Raw genomic sequence first — 14,607 nt, forward strand, 5'->3', positions numbered from 1 at the left:
GGGAGGCTCAGGACCGGTTCAGAAAATCGTCACTGGCGGTGTTGGCCACGAGCGGGAATGGAACTCGGCTGGTCGGGTGCGGAGCGCAGCGCTCTCCACGTCACTGCCGCTCCCCTTCTGTCAACAAACTTGAACTCTGACCCCGCTCTCTGACGTCACCGCTCAGCGTGACCTCAACGGCGTCGAACGCCAGGGGAGAGGTGTGCCTCGCTAGTGACGTCATGTCACCGACAGCGGCGCTCTTGAGCGTGACGTCACCTCCGCTCGGCCGCTGCCGATAACTGTTCCAGTGCCAATCCTTATTTGGGCAAAGCCACGCCCGGTGACTGGCGGCTCATTAACATAATGTGTTCGTGAAAGTCGTCGCGAGTTTTTTGCGACGGGATCGGCACCCACTCCCCACCCCTCCACGTATTGGCCGAGCTCATTAGCATAATTTATTAAATTTTAGATCCTCTCTTTGTGGGAGGGGAGTGTATTGTACCACGCAAGTGACGTCATGTCACCTGCTATCGCGTGACGTCACGAGGTAACAGGAAGCTGCCGCTCTGCGCGTGCACTGAAATCCGAGGTGAGAAATTCTCATCGCGGTTGTGGTGGTTGTGGTGGTGGTTGTGGTGGTGGTGGTTGTGGTGGTGGTGGTTGTGGTGGTGGTGGTTGTGGTTGTGGTGGTGGTTGTGGTGGTGGTGGTGGTTGTGGTGGTTGTGGTGGTGGTTGTGGTGGTTGTGGTGGTGGTGGTGGTTGTGGTGGTGGTGGTTGTGGTTGTGGTGGTGGTTGTGGTGGTGGTGGTGGTTGTGGTGGTGGTGGTGGTGGTTGTGGTGGTGGTTGTTGTGGTGGTTGTTGTTTACCGAGGTAGAGCCTCGCTCTCTCTCTCGTAGGGATGTCAACTGAGTAGCAGCGAGCATGGAAGCGATGTCCAGGTTGGAATTTTACAACGCGGGGCCTTGCCTCCTGCCCTCGCCTGATCGCGTTTGCTTCAATTCTCTTGCTAAATTTAGCAATAGTAATAGGTGTTTACCCTTTTAACTGGCACAAAAACTGACACCTTTATACAAGGGGATCATGTTTGCAATAACCATAACACAAGCAGTCAAAAACGCAAACAAAAAGAGACAACTCTGATAATGACTTGATTCGAAGCTTTGGTGACCGCAGGAATTACTCTCTAAGAAAAGCCGTCTCTGGTGTGGACCAATCAAATTCAAGGACAGTGCCAATATTATTATTAGAGTTGTCTCTTTTTGTTTGCATTTTGACTGCTTGTGTTGTGGTTATTGCAAACATGATCCCCTTGAATAAAGGTGTCAGTTTTTGTGCCAGATAAAAGGGAAAAAACCTATTCCTATATCTTGCTACTGGCAAAGGAGGTCTCATAATGTAAATGCTCACCCCGAGCCCTCAATACTCTGATAGTGCGCTGTTTTTGAGTTGTACGCCTTTTGGCGTCTTCTGGTCCAACACCAATGGAGACTAGGCTCTAAGAAAAGCTGTCTTGGGTGTGGACAAATCAAATTCAAGGACAGTGCCAATATTATTATTAGAGTTGTCTCTTTTTGTTTGCATTTTGACTGCTTGTGTTGTGGTTATTGCAAACATGATCCCCTTGAATAAAGGTGTCAGTTTTTGTGCCAGTTAAAAGGGTAAAACCTATTCCTATATCTTGCTACTGGCAAAGGAGGTCTCATAATGTAAATGCTCACCCCGAGCCCTCAATACTCTGATGGTGCGCTGTTTTTGAGTTGTACGCCTTTTGGCGTTTTCTGGTCCAACACCAGTGGAGACTAGGCTCTAAGAAAAGCTGTCTCGGGTGTGGACCAATCAATTTCAAGGACAGTGCTGTTGTCTATGTAGGTTATGAAAAATTGATGAAAATAATGAAAATTAATTGGAATTTGGAAATTGCATAATTTATCTGAAATTACATAATTTTGTGTAATTATGCGCATAAATTACGCTAATTCGAGAGATAATCTTAATAATTATGTGAGTGGGTATGGTTATTATAATGCAGGTCGTTATGATAATCGGGCCTAGCCTCGGTAACGAAGGTTGGGTTATCAATTGGAACAATGCAATTAATCGTAAGCAGTTATGCAGGTGTTGTGAGCGTGAATGAGGGAGTCAACTCGGCTCCGTTGTTAAACTCCGTATTATCAATAAGGATACGATTATTCTCGCTTAAACGTTTATTGATCATGTGTGTTAGTGTGCTTATGATAGGTTCCCCAGAGTTCAGATCTCAATCGCAGAACAACTATGCAGAATCACGGAAAAAAATCACACACAATCTTACTGCTTTAATCAATTTATTTTCTAGCTAAACTTTAATTTTTGGATAATATGAGAACTCTCAATCTCGGAATTTCAACACAGCATTAACACGGTAACCATCACGATTGCGTTGTTTCACTTCGATAACGGCACCTGTGGTTAATTCCCGACGCGTAATGCAATTAATCGGTTGTTGAGAGAGATTAAAACATGCATACTATTCTACCAAACCCTTAACTCTATCATATGCAAATTCGTATACTTGAATTGTTACACTACACAGCACTTGGTCATTGATCATACGCGACCCTTAATGCATATTCTTGTCACGTTTTTAAACAGTAGGACGATTGATTATTATGCTACGCTGCTCATGTGAAAATACACTCAAACCATTATTATTCCTAAAGGCACAAATATGCGTTCATAGATTCGTCATGTTCGTTCATGGATATCAGCAAGATTATGCAATAAAAAAACGAACGACTCAAATACTCCCAAGTGACCGTATCCACGCAATGATTTCCTTTGAGATTCTTATCTTGGACCAATCTTTTAATTAATTGCGTCCGGATCCCTGACAGGGAAACCGGTTGCACACGCTATTCACCCCTCCGTGAGCGGCGCTCCGTTGAAGGTGCCAAGAATTAATCCGTATTGATGGATCAGTTGGTAACTTTTGCGATTAGAAATACAGCCCCAACAAAATATTAACGAGGAAAATTACGAACACTCTTATGAACGACGGATTGTTCACTCGGTCGTTGCGAGGCTCTCACAGTCACGGATGGTTTAATGACTTGAGGTTCTCGGATTTTGTTAATGACCCGTGTGTGTGTTGAGTGGTATGAATGATGAAAGAGTAGGCCAATGTTCAGAATCGATTCTTTGCGTCAAGCGGACGTCTGGTTTGTCGTGTAGTGGGGGGCAGTGTATCATACGTATCAGTTGATTCTCGTTTCGGTGGTTGGTTCGGACTCGGCTGACGTCGGTTGACGAGTTGACAGGTTGATACGTTAAATTTTGATTTAAAGCTTTCGTGACTGCAGTAATTCATATTCTTAGTTATTTCGGTAAAGTCACGTTGAAGGGAAACAACAAAATAATAAAATATATATATAAAACAATAAAAATTCTCACGACGTTTCGACCATAACACAAACGGTCGTCTTCAGGTGTGTTGGTTTGCATAAATTTATTTTTAAACGGTGCATTTATTTATTTATAAAAAACGTTAGCGCCACGTGCAGCGATTTGGCAGTTTATTTAGGACTAGTCCATCTATATTCTGAAAAGAGGAGGGGGGAGACGAATTTTTTTTGTATGCTGTCTGAAAGCCACTATAAGCGTGAACAATCAATTAAGACCTGAAATGGTTTATCAAATCTTTCCAATGATTGCTAAGATAGAATCCATCTTCTCGGTTGAAATTGTCTCTGTGCTTGTATATGTGGATAGCCTCATGAACGAATCTCTCATGGTAGCCAGATGGCTTACAAAGAACCTCTGTCTTGGAGAAGTCAATGTCATGTGAGCCTACTGAATTATAACAATGATCTGCCACGGCCGAGGTGTTGGTCCTACCGTGTTTAAGGTCTGCTTTGTGTTCACGAATGCGGTCCGAGACATGGCGTTTGGTTTCTCCAATGTAACTACTACCACAGAGGCAACTTAGTTTGTAGACACCAGGGTATTGTATGTCCGGAATCACATCTTTTCTAGACGGAACCAGATCACGGATTTTATGTAATGTGTTGAAACGGACCTGGATGTTGTGTTTATTCAAGATTTTGGAGATCTTTTTTGTGATCCCCGCAATGTAGGGTAAAGTGATGGTTTTGAAAGGCTCCTCACTCTGTCTACAGGAAAGCTACCCATACGGATGCTTATCTGAAACCGGATTCCCACCACCATCCATCACAGAAGAATTCTCTCATCAAGACTCTGTATCATAGAGCCCAATGCATATCCGACCAGGAACACATAGGCAGTGAACTCAAGCACGTACACCAAGCTCTTAAGGCTAATGGTTACTCCGACTATACAATCCGCAAAGCTATCACTCAAACCATGAAGAAGGACCCTCTTGAGGAGCCTTTCAAAACCATCAGCGAGCGCGATGCCGATTACACGCGTTGAATAAAAAGCAAGGGAAAAGTCCTTACTTACTAACAACTCCTTAATAACAACTCCTTACTTACTAACAACTCCTTACTTACTAACAATTCCTTACTAACAACTCCTCACTTACTAATAACTCCTATCATTCTCCTCACCGCCTTCCACTCAAGCCATCAACTCTCCTTACTACAGGTAAAGTGAAGTTCAATGATCATTTATTTCATTTATGCAATTTATTTATTTATTGTGTTTCTTCGTTTTTTTGTATGATTTTATGCATGTAATTACTGTGAACTTCGTGTAAAAATGCTTTATAATGAGAGATTTATCGTGTCTGGAACCACTTAATGTCATTTACATTCATTCTTATGGGGAAAATTAATTAGGTGCTTGAACAAATCGGTGTTCGAATGGCCTTCTGGAACGAATTAAGTTCGATCTCCGGGGTACCACTGTAGACATGTAAGTCATGTGTTATTCTAGATTTGAAGCTTTCGTGACTGCAAGGATCCATACTCTTTGGTTCTATTCGGTAAAGTCACGTAGGTAAAAATAAAATAACAAAAAATCACGACGTTTCGGCCACAACACAAGTGGCCTTCATCAGGTGAAGGGACTGGACTGTCCAGAGGATAGCGTTGGAGTGAAGACAGCAAGCCCAGGTCACGTCCTTTAAGCTGTGTGGGAGGAAACAAAAAAACGCCTTGACAAAGGAATTAGCATAACATGATGTACTGGACCGGCACGGTGTGGGGGGGGGGGGGTTTACATAATGTTGGTGTGAGGGGAAATAAGCTGCTGTGAAAGTTTGGGATACCACTACTTGTATAAAAATACTGTACCATTGAAAATTAGTTTAATGTTTGGTTTGATTTAGAACATCTTTCCAATGATTGCTTAATTTGAAACCATCCTCTCAGTTGAAATTGTGTCTGTGTTTGTAAATCTGAATTGCCTCGTGGACAAATCTCTGATAAAAACCCGTGGGTTTGCAGAGAACCTTGGTATCGGATAAAACTATATCGTGATCACCCACAGCGTTGTAACAGTGATCAGCTACGGCAGAAGAATTCGTTCTGCCGTGTTTCAAATCTGATTTGTGCTCGCGAATTCGGTCAGAGACATGTGGTTTCGTCTCCCCGATATATCAGTCACCACAGGTGCAGCTCAATTTGCAAACTCCGGGGTACTGTAAGTCAGGAACGACATCCTTCACGGATGGGATCAGGTCACGGATTTTGTGTACTGTATTGAACCGGACCAGGATCTTGTGTTTGTGTTATTGTGTATATATGAATTCCTCTGTGCATCGATACTGACGTGTAGATGGTGTGGATATTCTTTTTTTCTCTCTGCAGCTGTCGCTTCGTCTGCAGAATTGGTCTGATGGAGCAAAGGCACTCGGCGCGGCTCGGTGCAAAAAGGCAACAATGCGACCGGTGTGGATACAGCACGGATCGTCCTGAACATTTTACACAGCACCAGAGAACTCACACACAAGAGAAACCCTCCAAGTGCAGTGTGTATAGGAAGACGTTTGCACAATCATCTGCTCTTGTAAAACAGCAGACAACACACACGGGAGAGAAACCCTTCAAGTGCAGTGTGTGTGGGAAGGCGTTTGCACTTTCATCTATTCTTGTAGAACACCAGAGAACACACACGGCAGAGAAACCCTTCAAGTGCAGTGTGTGTGGGAAGGCATTTTCATATTCATCTGTTCTTGTGGCACACCAGAAAACACACACGGGAGAGAAACCCTTCAAGTGCAGTGTGTGTGGGAAGGCGTTTGCACAGTCATCTACTCTTGAAAGACACCAGAGAACACACACGGGAGAGAAACCCTTTAGGTGCAGTGTGTGTGGGAAGGCATTTGCACGTTCATATGCTCTTGTAGCACATCAGAGAACACACACGGGAGAGAAACCCTTCAAGTGCAGTGTGTGTGGGAAGGCGTTTGCACGGTCACCACATCTTCAAAGACACCAGACAACACACACGGGAGAGAAACCCTTCATGTGCATTGTGTGTGGGAAGGCGTTTGCACAGTCATCTACTCTTGTTGCACACCAGAGAACACACACAGGAGAGAAACCCTTAAGGTGCAGTGTGTGTGGGAAGGCATTTGCACAGTCATCTACTCTTGAAAGACACCAGACAACACACACGGGAGAGAAACCCTTCAAGTGCAGTGTGTGTGGGAAGGCGTTTGCACAGTCACCACATCTTCAAAGACACCAGACAACACACACGGGAGAGAAACCCTTCAAGTGCAGTGTGTGTGGGATGGCGTTTGCACGGTCACTACATCTTCAAAGACACCAGAGAACACACAAACATCAGAAGATCCACAAGGAGTGGAGTCTGAAATCAGCTTGTGAAAGTCAAAGTGCCGCAATGAGCCCATCCCTCATCAAACAAGAAATGGAAGAAAATCCCAGCTTGGACACTTTTAAAGGTATCAAGGTGAAATATGAAGAGGTGAAGGTGAAATGTGAAGAAGTGATGGTGAAGAGCGAAGAAGTGAGGGTAAAATGTGAAGATGAAGATTCGACTCCAAAGTCGGACCTTCACATCGATGGAGGCAACGTGAAGCAGGAGGAGAATTCTGACTATGAGGCAGAGCGAGGCAACTCCCAGCAGTTTGTGGAAGTGGAGGTGTGGGTGGACTTCCTCCGAGACAATACAAAGTCAAATGGAGACCCGGTAGATGTGTAAGCTTGAGACGATGTCGCTCCAATAGATGCACCTTTGTCACAGGCCTTTAATGACAAGATTGTGAACTTGAACACTCAATTCCTAGGTTCAACCTGCAGGGTAAGAGCGGCCAGTCTTTGTGGACCTGTGGGTTGGGTAGATCTCTAACCAGGAGCGAGAGCCAATAAGCTCCCAAGCGTTCACTATGTTCTAATAATTGCATTTAAATGGTGCTTGCTTAATCGCCTCAGCAATTTTGAGTTTTGTATCGTATCTCGTTTCAAACACTCGAAGAGCATCCCCAAGTAGCAGCTGCCCCTGTGTGACACAAGGTGGTGGCCCTGCACCGGCCTGCATGTGGACAAGAGCCTGTCAGTAGGGGGCGATCATTGACGTGGCATCTCCGTTGTGCAGTTTCTGGATGTTTGGAATTACCCCAATTTTGACCGTGACACCAACATGCAATGACCTGTGCGTTTTGAATGGCGCAATAGTATGTTGTACATATGTAGTGGTGTTACAGGACAAACGCACACCGGTTAGAGCTAGCACCCTTGGCTTACCCGCAGGGGGCTGTGGGCTTTGGATCCCCCGCGCCCCTCCCAACGGGTGGGGGCTGCGGGGTGTGCTGTGATCCCTCAGAACCCCGCCCCTCGGTGGGGAATTGGTATAAAAGACGGGGAGCCAGAGAGATAGGGGCAGTGTTCGCGAGCCCAAGTCAGAAAACCCAGTTGAAGACTGAAGACCGGCTAGATAGACCCTGGAACTCCTCTGACCCGCTGTCCTTCTCAGGGCCGGGCAGCGCAAGCCAGCGGTGTGACCCCAGAGCCTCAAAGTCGATGTCCTTCTAAGGGCCGGGTCTGTGTGGCTGGTGGTCGGGACCTGAGCCTTGGCTGGGCCAGGTCAGGTAGCTTCCCTTAGAGCCCTTAGCGGAGGACCTGGTGGATAGGCAGATAGCCTGGGGTATATTCCAGAATAGTACGGGTGAAGGGGCCGTTACCCCTTCAAGTATTGTATACGTTGCCCTGTGCTGAGTTACAATAAATAGTGTTGCCTCCATTTCGCCGTCTCTGTCGAGTTGAGAACCCACTACACATACACTGTTAATCGGACGGTGCGTATTATTTTAAATAACTTGTTAATGCGATGTAACCTGATGCAGTATATTTCAGTGCAGTAATTAAATTTGGTTAATTGACTGTCAATAATTGAGAATGAATGCTTGTCTGATTGTTTGCGTACATGTAACATTGTCTATAAGGGTCAAACATTGAATAAGTGATGTTAGGACAAAGTGTGTTTTGGAAGTAACCTGTACAGATAACTCAGGTGAGACCCGTTGTGCTTGTGATACAGGTCAAAGGGTATTTTTGTGTTTGCAGGAAGCATCTGCCTCTGCAGCAACTCATTGTCTTTGAAACAGGGAGCACACTCGGAGCATTCATCAATTACAAGGCATACCACTTAAAAGATACACGTAGAGGAGATACATTCTCTACAACACGGATTATAATTTTGTATTACGTGTTGACGTAGATTTTGTCTAATTAGGACTAGAAATGCGCCTTGCTGATTACGTCTGGATGTTCGAAACCATCGGTTGAAGCAAACCCAGCTGCTGTTGAGAGGCTGTGCACCAATGAGGGTCAACAGGTGGCTTGCACTGAATCAATGATGCACTCTCAGAAGGCTGTGCTAGGTTTAGTTTGTGTAAAACATTCCTTTTTTTCGTGGAGAGATCGATAAATGAAAGATGTCGTGTCTGCTGATCTGCTTCATAGCAAGGAGATAATTTTAAGAGCACATTTGAAATGGATTTTGGTTCGGATTTGTATTTGGTTATAAGGCAGAGCACATCGAGTAGATGCATTCTCCACAACATCACTCATTGGAATTTTGCATGACGTCTTATATGTTGGCGAACTAGGACAAGAAATGCCCCTTGCCGATTAACGTCTGGATGTTGACAACCAAGGGTTGAAGCAAGCCGGACCGCCTGCGGAGCCCCTCACAACCATTTACGGCCTTGGGCCAGGAAAGTCACCAAAAAAATTGCCCACGAACGACGCATTCACTCAAGCTCCCGGTGCTCAGTTTTGAAGTTTTAAAATGAAACGACTTTGAATTGTATTATTTTTTTGAATTAGCTTATATCATTTTACATCTGGAAGGCTTAATTGAAAACGACATTTCGTGTGAATTTTCTCTCGTCGTGAAGTAGATGGCCTTGCCGGGGATTCGGTTCGATGCGGACGTTCACCTGGTTGGGATCTCGGGATCGAGATGAGGCGACACAGAGCTGGCCGTGCGAGAAGACCGCCGTCTGCAGATCGATTCCACCGCGATCGAACGTCTGTCCCTGCGCCTCCGTCGTTCATGCAGGTGGCTAGTAGGTTTACAGCGCCCCCTGCATGAAAACGACGGAAAGTGCAGCGTTCGTCACAGACAGATGAAGTTGTGCGCTTATATAAAAGAGTTTAGCCAGTGGGTTTTCAAAGTACCTTCGTCTTACAGAAATCAATTTCGCGTGATCCCACCGCATTAAAACGATGCTCAGCTGAGCGGGGCGAGCCACGGGGGGGGGGGGGAGGGGGGGTCACCTTATCTTTATCACGTGCCGTAGCTCACGTGACTATGGATGTTTTCGCCTGAGGACGACTGCTCGTGTTGCGATCGAAACGTGATTTTTTTTCTACCTACGTGACTTTACCGAAAGAACAAAAGAGTCTGAAAGACGTCGTGTCTGCTGATCTTGTTCATATCTGTTCACATTGATATCCCACATTGCTTACACGTACACACCACACAATGAAATAAATAGAAACAAGAACGACTTCCTGGGATGGGCAAAGATTGAGGAATCTCTTTCAATGGAGCGAGTTAAGTTTGTTCGGTTCAACATCTCTCTGTCCTAGATTTAAAGCTTTCGTGACTGCAAGGATCCATACTCTTTGGTTCTATTGGGTAAAGTCACGTAGGTAAAAAATAAAATAACAAAAAAAATCACGACGTTTCGGCCACAACACAAGCGGCCTTCATCAGGTGAAGGGACGAGACTGTCTGGAGGACAGCGCTGGAGTGAAAAAAGCCACGCTCAGATCACGACCTTTAAGCTGTGTGAGAAGAAACAAAGCGCCTTGACAAAGGAATTAGCATAGAATTTAGCATTGAAATGGCTGAGTGATTAGCTTGTGACTGGTCACAGAAATGGCTATTTTAAAGCATACACATCCGCAAAGGCACCCCTTGACAAAGGAATTAGCATAGAATTTAGCATTGAAATAGCTAAGTTAAAGTATACACATCCGCAGAGGCACCCCTTGACAAAGGAATTAGCATAGAATTTAGCATTGAAATAGCTGAGTCATTAGCTTGTAACTGGTCACAGAAATAGCTATGTTAAATTCAGAGCATATACATTCACCGAGGCACCTAGTACAAATCAAACAGGATAATTTAGCGAAACACAACCCTGTGTGCGAGCAAACAAGGTGTCCTGGCAAATAAATTAGAATAAAAATTAGCATTTGATGGACCGATTTTAGAAAAGAGGTGGTGTACGTGCCGGTGGACTTGCCGTTTGGCGCGGGGGGGGGGGAGGGGGAGATTACCTATTGATAGTGTGAAATGGGAATTTATAAGAGCTGCGAAAGTTTGGGGTACCACTACTTGAAAAATATACTGTACCATTGAAATTAGTTTAATGTTTAGTTCGATTTAGAACATCTTTCCAATGGTTGCTTAATTTGAAACCATCTTCTTGGTTGAAATTGTCTGTGTTTGTAGATCTGAATTGCCTCGTGAACAAATCTCTGATAAAAACCTGTGGGTTTGCAAAGAACCTTGGTATCGGAGAAAATTATATCGTGATCACCCACAGCGTTGTAACAGTGATCAGCCACGGCAGAAGAATTCGTTTTGCCGTGTTTCAAATCTCATTTGTGCTCGCGAATTCGGTCAGAGACATGTCGCTTTGTCTCCCCGATATAGCAATCACCGCAGGTACAACTCAATTTGTAAACCCCGGGGTACTGTAAGTCAGGAATGACATCCTTCACGGATGGGATCAGATCACGAATTTTGTGTACTGTATTGAACCGGACCTGGATCTTGTGTTTGTTTAGAATTTTGGAAATCTTTTTAGTAACGCCTGCTATATATGGTAGTGTGATGGTTTTGACCGGAGTATCAAGTGGTTGTTTCTGTATGGAGGGAGAAACAGCTTGGCGGATGGTACTGTCAGAGTAACCATTCCTTTTGAGGGCCAGGTGTACATGTTTTAATTCACTGGTCAGGTGGTGTTGGCCCGAAATGCAATGAGCCCTATGGTATAAAGTTTTAATGAGAGAATTCTTTTGGGCTGGGTGGTGGTGGGAATCAGGTTTCAAGTAGGAATCTGTGTGGGTGGGTTTCCTGTAGACAGAATGCCCCAATGAGCCATCAGGTCTCCTCTCAAACAGAACATCTAAGAATGGTAGCTTGCCATCTTTCTCCACTTCCATGGTGAATTTGATGGCGGGATGTCTGGAATTGATGTGGTGTAGGAAAAGGTTCAGAGCTGGGAGGCCATGTGGCCAAATGACGAAAGTGTCATCCACATATCTCTTCCACAGGGAAGGTCTGAGGGTGGAAGTCTGGATGGCGTCTGATTCAAATTTCTCCATGAAAATATTGGCTATCACTGGTGACAAGGGGGATCCCATGGGGGTACCCTCATTTTGTTTGTAGAAGGAGCCATTCCAAGTAAAGTAGGTATTGTTGAGGCAGTGCCTAACCAGTGCAGGTGTGTTGGGATCTAGTCCATGTTGGACCAAATTTTCAATTATATTAATGCTATCAGGTACTGGGGCCTTGGTGAACAAAGAGACCACATCGAAGCTGACAAGGATATCGTCAGGGGACAGTACAACGTCTTTGACCATAGAGACCAATTGGGCTGAGTTAAGTACTGCTGAGGCAGTCTTGCCAGTGAAAGGCAGCAAGGTATCTAACAGAAAACGGGCTAGTCTATAGGTAGGGGAGTTGATCGTGGATACGATGGGTCGAAGTGGGGTGCCTTCTTTATGAATCTTGGGAAGACCATAGAATCTAGGGAGTCTTGCAGCAGGTTATAGGGAGGGACGTTTAGTTGGGTCGATTAGGGAGGTCGAACTTGTGATGATCTTGTTGGTTTTTATCGCTAGGCTATTAGTAGGGTCATTTTTTTAATTTTTGAGTAACTTCCATCGTTGAGCAGATTCTGGATTTTGTTGTTGTATGAATCTTTATCCATAATAACAGTAGCGTTGCCTTTATCGGCTGAGAGGATGACTATATCACTTCTGTTTTTTAAATTCGCGAGTTCAGAGTGTTCATTTTTGCTGATGTTACTAATAGGTTTCTTAGCATTCTTAAGAATAGTGGCTATTTCAGCTCTCGCAACGTCTGCTTGGATGTGTCCTATGCCTTTGAGGGCTACATCGACCTGAGAGATGATATCATCTACTGGTATGTGTTTTGGGGTGACAGCTAAATTTAGTCCCCTAGCCAGTACTGTTTTCAGATTGTCCGAAATCGGGGTGCTACTCTGATTAATGACGATTTTGTTAACATCTAGTTTTGTTATATGTGGAACTGGGTTCTTCTTTGATAGGTGGTTGAATTTAGAAATCAGGTTAGCTTTACATTTGACTGACAGTGACTCAGCAGAAGAAGCAGTCATGTTGTCTACGTGATTCCAATCAGAAGGTGACATTTTTTGTGTTAACATTAAATGAGCTTGTAGGAGAGTCCTGTCTAAAGTATCGAGTTCAAATCGGAGTAGCCTTATCCTCTCTGAGATTATAGATAGGCTGGCCTTAAGCAGAATCTGTTTAGAATTCGGAGAAGATACAGCAGCAGAAGTGAGTGTGAAAGCGATGGGTATTACCTTGTGATCGCGGCATCTTTTGAGGAAGGTCAGCGTCTCGATGAGCTGTGACTTCTTGTCCCGTTGTCTGTTAAAAGCTCTAACAGATAGGTGAAAGCCCTCCCCATAGAGGTTATCAATTCTAGATTTAAAGCTTTCGTCACTGCAAGGATCCATACTCTTTGGTTCTATTGGGTAAAGTCACGTAGGTAAAAAATAAAATAACAAAATAAATCACGACGTTTCGGCCACAACACAAGCGGCCTTCATCAGGTGAAGGGACGAGACTGTCTGGAGGACAGCGCTGGAGTGAAAAAAGCCACGCTCAGATCACGACCTTTAAGCTGTGTGAGAAGAAACAAAGCGCCTTGACAAAGGAATTAGCATAGAATTTAGCATTGAAATAGCTAAGTTAAAGTATACACATCCGCAGAGGCACCCCTTGACAAAGGAATTAGCATAGAATTTAGCATTGAAATAGCTGAGTCATTAGCTTGTAACTGGTCACAGAAATAGCTATGTTAAAGTCAGAGCATATACATTCACCGAGGCACCTAGTACAAATCAAACAGGAGAATTTAGCGAAACACAACCCTGTGTGCGAGCAAACAAGGTGTCCTGACAAATAAATTAGCATAAAAATTAGCATTTGATTGGCCGATTTTGGAAAAGAGGTGGTGTACGTGCCGGTGGACTTGCCGTTTGGCGCGGGGGGGGGGGGGAGGAGGGGGAGTTTACCTATTGATGGCGTGAAAAGGGAATTTATAAGAGCTGCGAAAGTTTGGGGTACCACTACTTGAAAAATATACTGTACCATTGAAATTAGTTTAATGTTTAGTTCGATTTAGAACATCTTTCCAATGGTTGCTTAATTTGAAACCATCTTCTCGGTTGAAATTGTGTCTGTGTTTGTAGATCTGAATTGCCTCGTGAACAAATCTCTGATAAAAGCCGTGGGTTTGCAAAGAACCTTGGTATCGGAGAAAATTATATCGTGATCACCCACGGCGTTGTAACAGTGATCAGCCACGGCAGAAGAATTCGTTTTGCCGTGTTTCAAATCTGATTTGTGCTCGCGAATTCGGTCAGAGACATGTCGCTTTGTCTCCCCGATATAGCAATCACCGCAGGTACAACTCAATTTGTAAACCCCGGGGTACTGTAAGTCAGGAATGACATCCTTCACGGATGGGATCAGATCACGAATTTTGTGTACTGTATTGAACCGGACCTGGATCTTGTGTTTGTTTAGAATTTTGGAAATCTTTTTAGTAACGCCTGCTATATATGGTAGTGTGATGGTTTTGACCGGAGTATCAAGTGGTTGTTTCTGTATGGAGGGAGAAACAGCTTGGCGGATGGTACGGTCAGAGTAACCATTCCTTTTGAGGGCCAGGTGTACATGTTTTAATTCACTGGTCAGGTGGTGTTGGTCTGAAATTCAATGAGCCCTATGGTATAAAGTTTTGATGAGAGAATTCTTTTGGGCTGGGTGGTGGTGGGAATCAGGTTTCAAGTAGGTATCTGTGTGGGTGGGTTTCCTGTAGACAGAATGCCCCAATGAGCCATCAGGTCTCCTCTCAAACAGAACATCTAAGAATGGTAGCTTGCCATCTTTCTCCACTTCCATG

General features: G+C 44.5%; 2 protein-coding genes across 7 annotated transcripts in view; one reads left to right on the forward strand and one right to left on the reverse strand.

Annotated features, from left to right (window-relative positions):
- Positions 1–14,607, reverse strand: part of LOC142907920 (uncharacterized) — a 145,547-nt gene that overhangs the window by 88,189 nt on the left and 42,751 nt on the right. The gene's annotated exons all lie outside the window — the stretch shown is intronic.
- On the forward strand, positions 360–8,148 carry LOC116936940 (uncharacterized). 4 transcript variants are annotated; one of them, XM_076057881.1, is made up of 3 exons: positions 360–571; positions 4,563–4,584; positions 5,751–8,148. In XM_076057881.1, exon 3 carries the CDS (start codon positions 5,779–5,781, stop codon positions 7,108–7,110), a length of 1,332 nt encoding a protein of 443 aa, XP_075913996.1. In that variant the 5' UTR covers positions 360–571; positions 4,563–4,584; positions 5,751–5,778; the 3' UTR covers positions 7,111–8,148. The 4 variants fall into 4 exon arrangements, with proteins under 4 accessions (XP_075913996.1, XP_075913995.1, XP_075913993.1 ...); XM_076057880.1 differs by having other exon boundaries at positions 361–571; positions 4,137–4,584; XM_076057878.1 differs by lacking the exon at positions 4,563–4,584 and having other exon boundaries at positions 363–571.

The sequence above is a fragment of the Petromyzon marinus genome, chromosome 85 (genome assembly GCF_048934315.1).
Source record: "Petromyzon marinus isolate PM22_M1 ecotype Great Lakes invasive population chromosome 85, UKy_Petmar_22M1.pri1.0, whole genome shotgun sequence".
In the NCBI taxonomy this organism is placed as follows: domain Eukaryota; kingdom Metazoa; phylum Chordata; class Hyperoartia; order Petromyzontiformes; family Petromyzontidae; genus Petromyzon; species Petromyzon marinus.

Excerpts from the sequence above, each read along its gene's own strand:
- LOC116936940 (XM_076057881.1), top strand. The coding sequence starts at position 5,779 with ATGGAGCAAAGGCACTCGGCGCGGCTCGGTGCAAAAAGGCAACAATGC.